Source organism: Plodia interpunctella, chromosome 14, assembly GCF_027563975.2.
Source record: "Plodia interpunctella isolate USDA-ARS_2022_Savannah chromosome 14, ilPloInte3.2, whole genome shotgun sequence".
NCBI lineage: Eukaryota > Metazoa > Arthropoda > Insecta > Lepidoptera > Pyralidae > Plodia > Plodia interpunctella.
Window position 1 is genome coordinate 9,472,107 of NC_071307.1, and position 17,493 is coordinate 9,489,599.

The 17,493-nt window shown below is 39.8% G+C and overlaps 1 protein-coding gene across 5 annotated transcripts in view; it reads left to right on the forward strand.

The window, feature by feature from the left end:
* The window catches only part of bsk (basket), a 100,837-nt gene that overhangs the window by 79,305 nt on the left and 4,039 nt on the right, over positions 1-17,493 (forward strand). For all 5 annotated transcript variants that reach the window (XM_053754498.2, XM_053754500.2, XM_053754499.2 and 2 more), the window contains 8 exons: positions 6,844-6,953; positions 7,877-8,038; positions 10,858-10,987; positions 11,853-12,050; positions 12,555-12,689; positions 13,940-14,069; positions 14,926-15,083; positions 17,101-17,226. In XM_053754498.2, the coding sequence (XP_053610473.1) occupies positions 7,890-8,038; positions 10,858-10,987; positions 11,853-12,050; positions 12,555-12,689; positions 13,940-14,069; positions 14,926-15,083; positions 17,101-17,226 (1,026 nt within the window). In that variant the 5' untranslated portion in view covers positions 6,844-6,953; positions 7,877-7,889. The remainder of the gene's footprint in view (positions 1-6,843; positions 6,954-7,876; positions 8,039-10,857; positions 10,988-11,852; positions 12,051-12,554; positions 12,690-13,939; positions 14,070-14,925; positions 15,084-17,100; positions 17,227-17,493) is intronic.

Sequence of the window (17,493 nt, forward strand, 5' to 3'; positions counted from 1 at the left end):
AATTCTATTGTTGTCTATCAAGCCTACCGAATGTGTCCCTTAGTCGGCTCGTACGACATTCACGGGAGAATATGGAGTGGTCCTATTCTAAGACGGAGCCACACGGCCTATATTATATAAGTTAAACTTAAGCCAAACATAAAGTTGCATAAATGGCTATAAAAATTAGGTCAATAAGTAGTTTCGCTACATAATATAAAACAAAATCGGTTCCTTCTGTCTGTCTCTATGTATGCTTAGATCTTTAAAACTACACAACGGATTTTTACGTGGGTTTTTTAAATAGATAATGTGATTCCTAAGAAAGGTTTAGGTTATAATAAATTAGTATGGTTTTAGTCGAGCGAAGCCGATATGGGCCGCTAGTAATATAATAAAATGGCCACTGATCCTGACAAAGGTCAGGAATCTTCATCAAGAAGGTAGTACACCTGTACAACATCAATTATATCCTCATCAGATGGACCTGCTGTCTACTTAAACTTGATACATTGTACGGAGGGGCGACTTAACAGTCATGCTAGTTAGCAATCGTTATAGGAGCTGAATTTTCATAAGTTAAAAATATATCAGTTAGCAACCGCGATGCGGCGGGAAGCCGACAAACTAACAGAAGCCAGAATTTACATTTCCCATGAATAAAATTATAATAGATTTATGAAGTTGGTGGACGATTCGTATATCTGGTTTAATTTATTAGAAGCCAGATTGAGAGTTACTGGTAAAGCGAGTAATTGATGGATTTACGTGCTTATATTATGTAGCCATACTTTCATACTTAATATTATAAATGCCTCTTTGTCTGTCTATAATAAAATGTCTCTTTGTCTGTCTGTTTCGCTTTCACGGCTAAATCACTGGACCGATGTTGATGAAATTGCAATGCATACCAATGCATACAGTTAAAGGCACCCGTTCAAAAATCAACCCCCAAAAGACTATAAGGGGGGGTGAAAGTTTGTGTCCCACTTTCGCAGAGAAACTCACGCGGGCGAAGCCGCGGGCAATAGCTAGTACTATATATACGGTATGGTATATTATAGTATATTAGACATCCAATGATGTTCCTATGTCCTATGCCTATTAAAGTTCACTTTTTAAGGGGGCTTCCTTAAAAAATGAACCTTAAAGATATGTTTATTTGTTTGACGTCATAATGAATGTTGTAGGTACCCATCTACTATCACAAAGAGAAACCTTCTATATATCAATGTTTATTCTAAATGTATGTATGTAATGTATGTATGTATGTGAAGCTTCCTTGGCAACCCTCCAAATGTCCGCATTATGCCCGGGACGTATTCCAAAGGGTAATCATTGTGGCAACGTTGTTTATAATGAACATTTGTTTATCGCAAGGATAATGGGGTTACATACTCGTGAATACAGGTCTTGAATGTATTGTGTTTGATACTTTATCGGTATGAATAAGGTTCATTTGATCGTTCAATATGACGTGAAACTATTATTAGCTTTGTTGCCCCTCAGCTCTGCATATGGTGAAATAAATGTATGTGTGTTATTTTCGTATAAACTTTAACCCCTCATTACAGCACTTTCAAGATTTTTTAAAGTAAACAATACAGCCAGACAGACACACTGCCGCATTTATAATATTAGTGTCTATGGATTCTTTTGCTGCAAAAATATTTCTTGTCTGATGTCTAAAATTCGAATGAATGCTGTATTTACAAATAAGCTACAATAACATTCAGTGTTATTAGCCAGATAGCTTGATCTTTGGTAAGGTTGTGTGACGATACGCGGGGCAGTGACCGACGAGTGGGGTAAGCGGTTCCGCCATGGCTTCGTCACTTTTCGACCAGAAAACGAAATAATCTCCACTTACGCCCTGTGCAACTTTCAAGGTAGTTGTGCACAAGTTCATACGCCGCGTCCCTCTCCATAATTGATTGGATTTTGTAGACTGATTTATTTCATCGTCCCGTTTACACATTCTTCTGCCATTGTAGTAATGACTTCATTTCAAATGTAGCAGTCTCGCAACACTTATACAGTACGAGGTCTAAAGACCGACGTTTGAATAAATGATCCCAGTAGATTCCCTCAGGCGGCGTGTGGTCTGCTTCATCCAGCTCTGTCTCTGTGAAACGGTCCGTTGGGAGTTAACTACCCGACCGAATGGTGGTAACCTCAATTGAGGGATCTTGACGCTGATTGTCATTTTTGCAGAATTTCATCGTGAAATATTTGGTCACGTTCGCATATAAAGTTGTATTCGTACTATGTGCATTATAATACGACATTGGTACACAGCTGTCTGAAAGAGAAAAACAGTGACGTTCTTCAAAACCTAATGAGGTTGTAAGAATTGCTATGTTAATTAATTCGATACGATTTAAATCGACCATATTGTGGTGCTCAATTTTGCCGCGGAAATCCCGTCTTGTATGTAATGATCAACATCTGCACGCTTATGTCATAATATTCTGTTATCTGAAGATGTGATTACTCTTGTGTGTATATTTTTCTATAGAAATCTTCCAATGTTTTTCCGTCAATGATAAATATGAGGAATAAAAATTATTCTCTCGCTTCGCTCCTGTAAAATCAACTTGGGGAAATTCCCGCAACATTTTCATTTATGACCCGTAACCTTTGGCGATACGGGCGTGTTTTGTACAGTCCCACCGACTGAATAATCTATAAACTCGCCGCATAAAGTAATTTTTGTTTTGACCTTTACAAACGTTTTACTTGACATTGGTTTAGGTTTATTTTCAACACAATTATTGTGTGTACTCATCGGAATATAATGCTTAATACATTATATTCATGTACTTTATCGTTTTATAACAAACAAAATGAAAACGAACTGAATTTCACGATTATTTTCTAAAATTACAAACTGCTCACAATCTCAGTCTCAAGTCAATTCTCAACAGTGTCGACCAGACTATAAATGTCAAGTGTTTGTTGGAAGCACGCGGTCTTGTTAGATGTCTCTTATTATCACTACAAGTGATTCCATCCAGCTTAAACAAATATGAAATTACCTAGAAATATAGAAATTACCTAGCTGATAAGGCCAAAACTTGTCTTTTACTGTAGGTATACTGATTGTTTATTTTTTTTTTTATTGTGTTGCACTAACGATCGAATAGTTAAAATGTAATTGCCTTGGCGTGTGGTACAACCGTAGAATAGGCCCACTCCATATCCCTTTGATGATGTTGTACAAGGCGACTAAGGGATATATAATCTTGACAGCAGATAGAGGTTGACAGATTACAGGCTTTAAAATCACAACTGAACCTTAGAAATGTTGACATTTCCTCTTAGATATATTCCGTATAGATAAGTGTAGATGGACAGGACATTATATTTAAAATACCTCGAGTAGTTTGTCACAAGACGCGCTCGTTGCTTAATCTATATTCCCAATTTATTTTTAATATTTCAGAAAACTGTTGTAGCGTGGCTTGGGCGCACTTGACACAGCACGCGCTGTTGAGATCCAGGTCGGGGCGCATTAGCGCACTAAAGTTTCAAGTTTTTACACGAACCTCAAATAGGAGTGTAATGTTTTCAGGTTCCTCTTTCACATTGATTAAAATAAATAAGGCGTCAGCGTGATTTTACTACTGGCAGCCTGTCTCACGTCTACCCTACTTGGGAACGCTATTGTTGGCTTTTTAGCTGCCAACATCTACACTAAATAGGTCCAAATATTTAAAGAAATATAAAAAATGAAGCTATACTCTAATCTTTAGTCATTTATATTTTTGAGACACCATGAAACATAATATACGTAACACATCATTACTTATACTATTATATACATCAGTTCACTCGTTTTCTTCTTACGCGATATGGGAAAAAGAGACAGCATGTGGACGTTAGTAACTTACTACGTATTTATAAGTTTCGTGGTAGGATTTCTGAAGTAACACAAAGGCGTTATGTGTCAAGTACGCTCTTTATGCGCGTCTAGCTTCTTGACACGTTCTTCGATTGCGTTCGCTACTCTTGGAAATACGTTCTCTCTGTAGTTTTTGACATTTTACACGCAACGACATTTGTGACAATTCTTTTAATATTTGAGCGTGTTCATCGTTTTATTCTTTACTATATTTTGCCCACAACTTCGTATGTGAACAAAAATCCGTTTCCCGTGGGAATTTCAGAAAATCCCTTCTTATTGCTCCCCTACACTGTCCTAGGAACCTACACACCAAATTTCAGCTTTCTACGCCCAGTAGTTTCGACTGTGCGTTGTCTGTCAGTCAGTCAGTCACTCAGTAACGCAAGTGAAGTCTCGAAGCTCGAGGTCCGCTTAAAGGATGAACCTTAATAAAAGATTTCGCTACAGTTTTACGATCGGCTGGCCCTCTAGAATACCGGTAGCCTCTCAAATTGTGGTTTTTTATGCCTTGTTCGCCTAATATTCTTGTCAACGGTCGAGTACTTTTATCACTCAGAATTTTATATAAAACTTTCAGTGTCACGGCCTGCGCATGTGGATTAAATATTGCGAACAAAATGTTTTAATTTATACACAAGCAATAACCGTATTACTGTGGTATCCATTCATTTTGGGGGGCGTGGATCGTGTCGGGAGGTTCCCTCACGCTCAACTCACGCGTCAACTCGTGAACGGGTGCTGCTGGGGGGAACTGGTCAGCTCGATCTTCTATGAAAAGATATTTTATGGTTAATTATATATATCAATTATACATAAATTTATATTTAAAAAATGGTAAGTCCTCTGGCATAGTAGGGACAAACACTGTTTGAATGACTTTCTTTCGGCATTTCAGCAGTGGTCATTCCGAAATGCTAGTAGTTTGTAGCTTCATCATCATTTAATTTAGAATATGACGTGAAAAAGTGCCTGTGAAGGCCAAATTTTTGAATAAATGATTTGATTATGTAATGAACGAATGAATGTACAGATCGTGCTTTTCTAAAACCAGATAGCAGTTTCTCAATTTGACCATAATGAGTGTGTTATTGCTAACGCTGGTGTCAGATTTTTTCATGTCGCCTAAAGGCATCTGACATGACTTTTACGACTACTTACCTCCATCTAGTGGCAGGTAGTCGCATACACAACAGGGAACTAAACTGTCAACCAGTGTGCAGGTTTCCTCACGATGTTTTCCTTCATCGGAAGCAAGCGGTGATATATATGAGTCAGATTGGTATACAAACTCATACAGCACGAGTAGGATACGAACCTAAGATCTTTCGATCAAAATGCGGGCGTCTTAACCATTACACCACCACCGCTTCAATTTAATTAAAACAAACATCAAATCTCGATAGTAAGCGACGTAACGCAAATACTTGAACACAAAGCGCCGGAGTAGTGGAGAGGCGGCCATCTTGAAACTGAGCCTGTGTCTGAATCAAATTAAATTAATTGCAGCTTACAGTTCCCCTGTCTGTCTGAGTGGAGTGAATGAGTGCAGCTCGTGTAATGGTTGATGATACTATATTAATGCACCTGAAAAGTTTGATATTTTCACCGTGACTAGTAGATTTTTGCACAGTTAATTGTTAAATACAAGATGTCCCTGACGCTAAAGTAGAAAATGATGTTTTTGTAAAAAAATAACTTTGTTTCAAAATGTATATACATCGCCAACATTATTCAAAGTAATTTTATTATTTTGTATCTTGGGTAAACCCATATTATTCACCTTTCTGTAAGTAAACCTAAGTGTCCAGGTTTCTGTCAAAAATTACTTGGCGTCGCTGTTAAAGTAAGAACTTTATTTCACTTCCCCCTAAATGCTTAACTTTAAGCTGGAGAATTTTCTTTTAAAAATCTATCTTGTCTTCTATCCATTTCGCGTCTGAAATGGAGTCTAGTCTTCAAGTTTTCAGTAAAATTTAAGTAGGATTTAAACTAAGTGGGTACAGATGACTTTAGCCCTAGAGCTTATAAAGTTTCTACATTTAAATTAGAATTGGTTATTTGTCGAAAGTCGAAACCTAACTCTGCCACTCCCAGTTATTTTACAGTTTGAATTATAATCTTTATTGCATTACGTATAGGGGTTGTTATTGAATGAGACTATTGTATTTTTTTTACCGTTTTAGCCATTTTTCGAAGTTAACGAGAGGGAAGGGAGATTGAAATAAATGTACTATAATATTACTTTCCCATGCTAAAAAGTCAATTAAAGGCTTTCCTTTAAACCGTTTTAAGGGTCGTAAACTTGTTTTTTTTTTATATTACGAAGACGGTACCGTGATGCTACTTTACATAAGATACTTTCGTTGTAGCAATAATCCTAGGCACTTTAATACTATGCAATATAATAACAATCTTAGCCATAATAATGATTAATTTTTTGTATGTTCCAAATAAAATATTTATGAGATTGGCTGGAAATTGTATAGCACAATGTATAAGCGTTTTAATACCGCGCACACGATGTGAGAGAAAAGATGTATTGACGCCCTGTCCCGTTTGTTCTCGTGTATTCCTAATAAGCGTTTCTCTTTCTTTTATGATTTTAACGAAACATATGACGACGTCTAAAATTTTCTTTGTCTACGTTTTATAAGGAAAAAGAAGCCAAAAAATAACAACGAAATTATGCAGAATCATGTAAAAAAAGTATTGTCTACTTTTTATCGCCTGGCGGAGACTAAATTTATTCTGAATACATTTTTTCCTTATGCTCCACTGAAGCATTTTCGAGAGATGTTTTTGCAAACGTAGGTTTTAATATCTATTTCAAATGTCGGTGTGTGGTAGAAAAGCGAACTAATGTCCGAGCTACTACGATTTCCTGTTTAGAACGTAGGTGGCGCCCCCACTGAAATGCAAAATTGTATTTACATATTTTTTTAATCTGTTGTTGACAGACGCAGCGGTGCTGACGTTTGGACCGAGCAACCTGTGAGAGAAGAGCGCGAATCTCCCGGAGCGAGATATATGGCTAGAGAAACACCTTTTACAAGGATATTTCTGTGAAGTAAGTTATAATATCGAATAACGATAGTATCCGTGGACGTGTCCTTGGAAGCAATTTTCTCCTGCTAAACAGAAATAATCCCAGATTAATCGACACGTGATTTGCCCTTTGGAATATATTTTAATAGAAATAGTGTGTTTGTTCTCTTTTGTGTCTGGAAATAGTTGGAAAGCTTGAGAGTGCCATATTACTTAGGTACTTATTTAGAGTTAAGTACTTTTAGCCTAGCGCGGAACCGCGGGATACAGCTGCCTATTTGATGGTAAAAATTCAAATTGGCAGCGTGTTCGTTGTTTTTAAAATAATACATACTACTAATATTATAAATGGGTCTGTCTGTCTGTCATGATTTCATTGCTAAACTCCGGGCTCGATTAAAATGAAATTTAGAATAGATATGGTTCATGAGCCTGGGTCAAAATCAAGTTTATAACAGTTTATGACCACAATTGACCAAATAATGCAGAACATAACCTAATATATAACATAATCCACTAAATGCTTCCTTTTTCCTTTAAACTCTCACCACGATTGCGTAGAAGGTCGTAAATCTGCAATAATATTGAAAATTGGCGCTTTTTGCCCCCATTGACAATGTTTGTGTACCTAAGTTGTATCAGTAGCACCATCTGCCAGCTTTGCGTAATATGCCCTATTCTACACCATCATAGAATGTTTTATACAGCACAAGGTTTAGGGTTTTTTTTTTGCAATACATTCTCACTATCGAATTTATTCGCAGTGAGACGCAACCAACCCATTACTTGCGGTGTGGTTCTCGTAGCGTGACAATGCTGCACTGTTATTGGTTGACTGCGTCTCACTACGTGTGGTCTCGATAATAAAATATGATATAATTCCATCCATCCGCGAACTCGTCATAGTAGGTATATGTTATAGATATGTTGTGACTTCGTCTCCAGGTCGGGGTGGTCCATGCCCCACGCGGCGCCAGCTACCGTCATGTCGGCCCCGCCGCGCCACCCCCACTTCTACACCGTTGAGGTCGGCGACACAAGGTTCACCATCCTCAAGCGCTACCAGAACCTGAAACCCATCGGATCGGGAGCCCAGGGAATTGTATGGTGAGTCTTACTCTTTTTTTATAGCATAGTATAAATCTGAAATGTAGATGAAATATTACAAAATTATATTGTAACAAAAGCAAACGTTGAACATGACGCAAACGTGAAATTCGCCATACAACGCGGCAACTTTTGTCTTTGGTTTACCCCGTAAAATATTAAACAAGTGATGCTGTCTCTAGTCGAGTTTGTAGTTTTGGTAATGATCATTTAATTTAGAATATGACGTGGAAAAGTGCCTGTGCAGTTCTAATTTCTGAATAAATGATTTAAGTGGAGTCGGGAACACGCGCGTAGTCACTTGTGATTTATCTAATTCATTCATTCATTCACGCGTTCCCACTCCACTTAAATATTCCTTAAATTTAGATTGCATTTTACATAGATATGTAAAATGCAATCTAAACTGTCACACCGCATGCGTTACAATTTACAATGAAAGTGTATCGTTGTCGACCCAAAATGTCCCGAAATATTCGCTCAGCAATGCAATATTTAATGTCAGAGATTCGCGCTGCGATGTCATCCAAAAAGTAATTTACATGGACGCGAAATGAAACTAATCTAATGTGAACTTTCGTCAATTTGATATTTATTGGCAAAAAGAACCATCTTTTTCCCATTTTAATGCTTGTTATTGGCAAAAAGGTGGTTGCACCATTTTAATTCAACGTAATGGAATTTTTCCTATTAACACAAGTGACCAAATACGAGTCGGTCTTGCCCATAAGGATTACGTATTAGCAAGTACAGATTAAGGGATAGACATATCGAGATTAAGGATAGACATGTTTTTTTTTGTGTTTGTATTAATGAGAAAGTCATATTTCTCTCGCAAGTTAATGTTTTTCTATACCCCTAACGTCGACTAAATTATTAGTACTTTTACAAAGTCCAAATTAAATAATCGAGAGAGTCATGTCGGCCGCTCGGCTTCACCTCATCTAATATGAAGCGAATTAAAACTTCCAAATTCCCAACAGATTCCACAGACAGAGTGTTCTGAAGTAGTCTTCAAGAGGTTTTATCTATTAACGTCTTGTTACTTTGCTTCCGAATAGGATTGCCAGATTTAATTTCATTAATAGCATATAGCGAAGAAAGAAAAGTGTTTCTTTCGTGTCACTGTGAAGAATACAAATATTCTGTGTGACAAAATAAAGATTCGGCACCTTACAAAATAGATAATAATCATTTGATGTTTATGGCATTATTCTTAATTATGACAATCAGTTAATCTGCATAATGTGTTGTTTCAAAATACAACATTTCACAAAAGAAAAACGGAATAATACAAATTAAACAAAAGGAAAAACGATTTAAGAAGTTACACGACTTTGTTCATCATTTTCATATATAATCTATATAAAATATATCGATCTATCCACGTTATCTCTCTAAACGCAGTCGTCTGGTTTCCCGACCTCTGGCTCTGTCTAGCCCTGGATGTAAACGTGATACTATATTTCAAGGAAATAAATGATCAAGTACATGATGAAGAGTATGTATAACTTAAAACTAAAACAATAGACGCTGGCTCTTGGGTAAGATGTTTTTACTCCCAACATTTTCTAGAATTTTTTCCAAAAATTCGGGTGCAAATTTACTGGACAGTACATGGCGACCCGTCCCTGACTGGATCTAACGATACAAAGGCGCCTGTCTTAATTACATTTAGGCGAAATGGAATTAATCTGTTAATATTGTGAAGTCGTGAAAGCGCCAAACACTCGGCTTCCTGGCGAGCAACCTTCACTTGTTAGTTAAAATAGTTCAGGAAATGAGAACAAAACTTTACCATGTTAAATTTACAAGTTTCACATTTCTAATAAATTATGCTTTCAACGCAGATTACTTTATATAGGTATGTTTAAGATTGTAGTCGGTGTATTTAACTGAATTCTTTTTTTTAGCTTTTCATCTGTAATTACTTTTTTGGTGAAATCTTCCTTCTTTGTTATCGAGTGTGTTATAGCTAATACTGTATCAGATTTTATCCCAGTCACCTAAAGGCATCCGACATGACTTTACGACTATCTGCCAGTGGGACTATCATCTACATAAACACATTGAACTAAACTGTCAACCAGTGTTCAGTGTGCATTGCGTGAAATCATGCATTATCAAAAGTTGACTTGAATAGAAATAACCACAATACGATTTATTATTGTTTTGTTAAAATAAAATTTCAAAATAATCAGTAACGATCAAAATTCACGTTTGTGTGGCACTGCGTCGGAGCACAACCTCATTATATGAAATTAATTTTATTCAGATTACCGGCTCATAATAGCATAATTAAAAATTGCATTCAAGCAGGTCGCATGCATTTGTTATGAGAATGCGCTCGTTATGTGGACAAATATGATTGTGTGTTGGTGTTAACTGAAAATGGTTGAGGGGATAAACATTTATGGTTTCCGCATATGTGATATAAAGGATTTTCGCATAGTAAACCCACGTTGTCAAATATCTATAACCTTTATTGATTATCGATGATATACATAATAATGTCACATTATTCTATATTAAAATGCCGATCCCAACAAACCTTCTTGAAATTTTGCATACGTTCAGTTTGATCTGTGCAGAGGGACATAGGGTATAACTTTCATCCAACAAGAAAAATAACTGCTCCTGTGGGAAATAGCCGTGGCCGCAGGCGAAAGCTAGTTATGAATAAAGCAATTTCCACCATTAAGCCCGTCGTATAGCTCAACCTATCTAAATGTAAAACTAAGTAGCAACGCTGAAATTTCATTCACTAACATATTAGCAAAAAATATACACAATTTAATAGGAATATATACATTTTACAGTGCCGCATACGACACAGTGACGCAGCAGAATGTGGCCATCAAGAAGCTGTCGAGGCCGTTCCAGAACGTGACGCACGCCAAGCGAGCCTACCGCGAGTTCAAACTCATGAAGCTGGTCAACCACAAGAACGTAAGTGTTCGCTTGCTGGGTCATGTGCGACACAGCAACCGGTAGAACGTTTAATGTGAATCTAGTTTTCGCTACAAAAATTGAAGAAATTGATAAAAGTGTGATTATGGCATTAGTATGTGTATGCCCTTAAATTGTCATTTAAGAAACTTGTCACATCCCGATTTGAGCACTAGAGTTGTCACGCAAAGCGACTGCTCTGTGTGAGATCATCTCTAGCGATTGGATATGAATCTAGTAATTCGATATCCCGACCCACGTCAATAGTCTGTTAAGTTAGCTAGATACAAGTAGTGCAGAGTTCTTTTATATTCCAATCGTTTCGAAGAAAATATTTTATGTTCAACGCTTTGAATAGTGATTGAATGTAAATTTGGAAAACCTTGTAACTTTGTAGATATGATAATTCGTTTCTTCGTATTCCTAATTTGTTTCTGTATCTTTAATAGGTTCACAATTTTGATGTGACTTATTGAAATGTACATTTTTAAACAATATACTTTGCATATTATTTTTTAAATCTCCTTACTCTGAACTATATGTGTATGAAATTTCAATCAACTTCGTCTATGTTTTTGCAATCAAAGCTAGCCAAATTGTCTTGAAGGTAGTGAAGAAAATGGGATCTGAGCGAAACTAAAACACAGAGAAAACTAAAGAAGACGAGCGAGCGTACTCAAATGAGATGGGAGATTTCCATACAACGACCCGAGGCAGAGAGAGAGAGAGAGAGGGAGCGCGGGAAACATAACCAATGACAAACGTCATAGACAAAACTAAAGTGTTGTTATTGCTAACAACGAAAAATGATATAGCATCCTTGTCTACGGATTTGACCATGACATTAATATACTTAAATTTCCAGATAATCGGCCTCCTAAACGCGTTCACGCCTCAACGCAGCCTCGAAGAGTTCCAGGACGTGTACCTGGTAATGGAGCTGATGGACGCGAACCTCTGCCAGGTGATCCAGATGGATCTCGACCACGAGCGGATGAGCTACCTGCTCTACCAGATGCTGTGCGGCATTAAGCATTTGCATCTCGCCGGAATTATTCACAGGGTAACTTTGTTTACACGTGGCCTTCAAGTTAATGATAACTAGCGGCTCATCCCAGCTTCGCTCGAGTAAAACCTTATTAAATCATACACCTAAACCTTCCTCAGGAATGCTGACTGCTATTAAAACAAATAAAATTCAAATTCATTTATTCAGAAATTAGACCTCCACAGGCAATTTTTCACGTCATTTTTTATATTAAATAGTTATTTCTCACAAGCTACAAACTACTGGCATTTAGGAACGACCACTGCTGAGAAGAAATGCCGAAGGAAACTCATTCAAACAGTGTTGGTCCCTATATATAGTGGCCAGAAGGGCCATATATATATATATATATATATATATATCATATATATATCATTTTATTGTTATTTTGAAGTCCCGTGGCCGAACGACGTGTTTTACGATGATAAAATTATTTTTTTCAACAATGTCCTGTTCAAAACGTTAGGCAGCGGACCCGCTTTTACGCAAACTCAAAATGCTTAAATTATTCGTCGATAGGATCTGAAGCCGTCCAACATAGTGGTGAAGAGCGATTGCACGCTGAAGATCCTGGACTTCGGTCTGGCGCGCACGGCCGGCACCACCTTCATGATGACGCCGTACGTCGTCACGCGCTACTACCGCGCGCCGGAGGTCAGTCTTGCATCTCTGTCCGGCTCAGATTCATCGTCATGCACAGATTAAACGAACGGCGCAGACTAAAAATTGATGTACAGGTCTCAAAATATGATAGCTGCAAAGAACCCAACTTATATTACAAATGCGAAAATAATTTTGTTAACTCTTCACGTTTTATCTACTCAACCGATCTTCTTGAAATTTTGCAAACATATAGTTTGAACTATGGATAAGGACCTAGGGTTACCCTTCATCTCGGAAAATTAACTGTTTTACGCGTGCGATGCCGCGGGCGAAAGCTGGTCCATCATAAAAACTGTCCTTTAAATAAATATATATATTAGGACAAATCACACAGATTGAGCTAGCCTCAAAGTAAGTTCGAGTCTTGTGTTGTGGGATACTAACTCAACGATACTATATTTTATAACAAATACATATTTAGATAAACATCCAAGACCCGGGCCAATCAGAAAAAGACCATTTTCCATCATGACCCGACCGGGGATCGAACCCGGGACCGCTCGGTTCAGTGGCAAGCACTTTACCACTGCGCCACTGAGGTCGATCTTTTACATGACATGCTCGAACGACACAAAAGAGCGAAGATCCGACGATTACGATTAACAGCTGACGTAGCAACCGATATTATTTCTCATGAGAGAGACAGAGCGCCACAGACAACCAACCTATTTACTTAATATCAAACGCTGCCACGCAGGGTGATCAATAGGGAGCTGAAAGGTGCGGGGAGTCCGTATAAGAGTTTTCCTGTTGGGAGCCTTAAGGGCTGTCGCTTTTGTAAAATAAAATAAATTAATACTAATAACGAATCAGCTTGTTCATGCAAAATGTCAGTCACGCGTATAATTTACGTCATTAATATGGTGCATGAGTGAGTGGATATATTCCTGTGCTCATTAAGGGAGTTTACAAAGGTCGCTTTATTTATGTGTAAAAATATATCATGTTATGTGTAAAAAATATAATTAAATATAAATCTACATTATAGCATTATGTGTAAACATGTGATAGCAGTTGTAAGTAAAAAAATAAAAATAAAAAAAATTAAATATTATAATATTTTGTGGCAACCCTGACTGCATTGTAAACGCTGGCGGCTGTTTAGCCTTTAGCTTCCTCGCTTCAACAACTTCAGAATCCTTCGAATCAGGCCTTCAAACAACCGGACAAATCTCATTAAAACTGCCGGAGGCTTTAAATAAATCTTGGTCTACCAAATAGAAGTGTTAATGTTCCCCCAGGTGATCTTGGGTATGGGCTACACCGAGAACGTGGACATCTGGTCCGTGGGCTGCATCATGGGCGAGATGATCCGCGGCGGCGTGCTGTTCCCCGGCACCGACCATATCGACCAGTGGAACAAGATCATAGGTCAGTACTGTATAGGCTAGATAACACATTTATTCATATAAAAAGACACACAACACATAGTTTGAAATAAAGGTAAAATCAATAAAAATAAAAGTACACAGTGTACATAACCATAAAATCATGTGACGCAATGATATTGTGGCGGCACAACGCCGACAGACGCTATACAAATCACATAGATGATTCACTACTCTACGGACAGATGGCGCTATTGTCGACTCATGAGATAAACAAACAAGCTTAGAACGCGCAGGCAGTGCGTTTACGATTGGAAGCATATATACAACCTCCGACGTGGTAACGTCGCAGCCAGCAACACCTGTCTGGCGGGAAGAAGTAGGCTAGGCTTCCCATTATTGTTTCTTACATATTTTTTATTCTATTAGTATAACGAAGCGGTGGTGGTGTAATGGTTAAGACTCCTGTGGGTCGAAACGTCCCAGGTTTCCTACTCGTGCTACAAGAGTTTATATACCTACGTTTGTGTATTGTAGTTATAAATCGACCACCACTTGCTTCCGGTGAAGGAAAACATCGTGAGGAAACCTGCACACTGGTTGATTATTAACTTGTGTGTGAAATGGACAGGGAAATGGCAAACCACTTCATCACTAATGCCAGTTGTTGTGTGTGTTTAATTCCACGTAATGACCACTACCCTCAGCCATGAGGAATACGAATATGATGAATATAACAAAGTACATAGACAAAAAGTATACAAAATCATGTAACGATTGTGATCCGAATACTGATAAAAAAATAGATGTAAAACTTAAATTGATCACACAAAAATATATGAGAAACTCCCTTCACGAGTAGACGCTTGATCTCAATATATCTTCGTAATTTGTCGCAGAGCAACTGGGCACGCCGTCGGCGGCGTTCATGGCGCGGCTGCAGCCCACCGTGCGCAACTACGTGGAGAACCGGCCGCGCTACGCGGGGTACTCCTTCGAGCGGCTGTTCCCCGACCTGCTGTTCCCCAGCGACAGCAACGACCACAACCGGCTCAAGGTCAGCCACACCACACCACACCACACCGCACCACACCACACCACACCACACCACACCACACCACACCACACCACACCACACCACACCACACCACACCACACCACACCACACCACACCACACCACACCACACCACACCACACCACACCACACCACACCACACCACACCACACCACACCACACCACACCACACCACACCACACCACACCACACCACACCACACCACACCACACCACACCACACCACACCACACCACACCACACCACACCACACCACACCACACCACACCACACCACACCACACCACACCACACCACACCACACCACACCACACCACACCACACCACACCACACCACACCACACCACACCACACCACACCACACCACACCACACCACACCACACCACACCACACCACACCACACCACACCACACCACACCACACCACACCACACCACACCACACCACACCACACCACACCACACCACACCACACCACACCACACCACACCACACCACACCACACCACACCACACCACACCACACCACACCACACCACACCACACCACACCACACCACACCACACCACACCACACCACACCACACCACACCACACCACACCACACCACACCACACCACACCACACCACACCACACCACACCACACCACACCACACCACACCACACCACACCACACCACACCACACCACACCACACCACACCACACCACACCACACCACACCACACCACACCACACCACACCACACCACACCACACCACACCACACCACACCACACCACACCACACCACACCACACCACACCACACCACACCACACCACACCACACCACACCACACCACACCACACCACACCACACCACACCACACCACACCACACCACACCACACCACACCACACCACACCACACCACACCACACCACACCACACCACACCACACCACACCACACCACACCACACCACACCACACCACACCACACCACACCACACCACACCACACCACACCACACCACACCACACCACACCACACCACACCACACCACACCACACCACACCACACCACACCACACCACACCACACCACACCACACCACACCACACCACACCACACCACACCACACCACACCACACCACACCACACCACACCACACCACACCACACCACACCACACCACACCACACCACACCACACCACACCACACCACACCACACCACACCACACCACACCACACCACACCACACCACACCACACCACACCACACCACACCACACCACACCACACCACACCACACCACACCACACCACACCACACCACACCACACCACACCACACCACACCACACCACACCACACCACACCACACCACACCACACCACACCACACCACACCACACCACATATTCTCATATTTCGAGTGTTTTGTTGCTGACACTGGTATCAGATTTTATTTCAAGTACCCCTTGAATAGTTCTTTTTATAATATGTATATATTATAAAAAGAATAAATTTAAAATATGTATTATAAAAATAATATAAATATGTATACTTATATAATATAAAAAGAACTCCTGTCACTTATTCCTGTCTGTATGAACGAGATAAATTCCAAAACTACCACTAGGGTTTTTGTATGATTTTCACCGATAATTTCATCCTTACATAGTATAAAAATAAATCTCCCACGTCCGTTTGTATGAACGCGATTAATTCAAAATTCACCGGATGGAATTTTGTACGATTTTCAAAAATTTCATCATTACTCCATATTATAAAATAAATCTCGTCACCTCGGTCAGTTGGTCGTCCATAGTTTTTTCTGTCTAGATTCTGATTAGATTAGTCGAAAGAACCTTTTTCTACTGCGAACTGCTGTAGTCTAGAATTCTCTTCCCGTATCGATATTTCCCGAACACTATAATTTAGGGATCTTCAAGGCAAGAGTGAATTGGCATTATTTGAACTTGCTTGTTAGGATAAAAAAGTAAGCCAATTGAATGATTTCGTGCGCAGGCGTCGCAGGCGCGCGACCTGCTGTCGCGGATGCTGGTCATCGACCCCGAGCGCCGCATTTCCGTGGACGAGGCGCTGCTGCACTCCTACATCAACGTCTGGTACGACGAGGGGGAGGTCAATGCGGTGAGGTTTTCTCTCTCTATATCTGTCTATCTGTCTCTCATTTGGGACTTTGCTGGGACGAAAACTGGGATCTGTGTAAAAATCAATCTCGAAATAGGCAACGGGACTAAAATTTGATTCTGATCTGTTAAGATTCGACTGTGATTTTAAAATGATTCTCTTTGAGAACGATACTCGCCTCGTCCGACATCCACGGGAGGATATGAAATGAGACGTGTCCGGTCATGTCGCGCCCCAGAAACGCGTCCCAACGATACAGATGTCCGC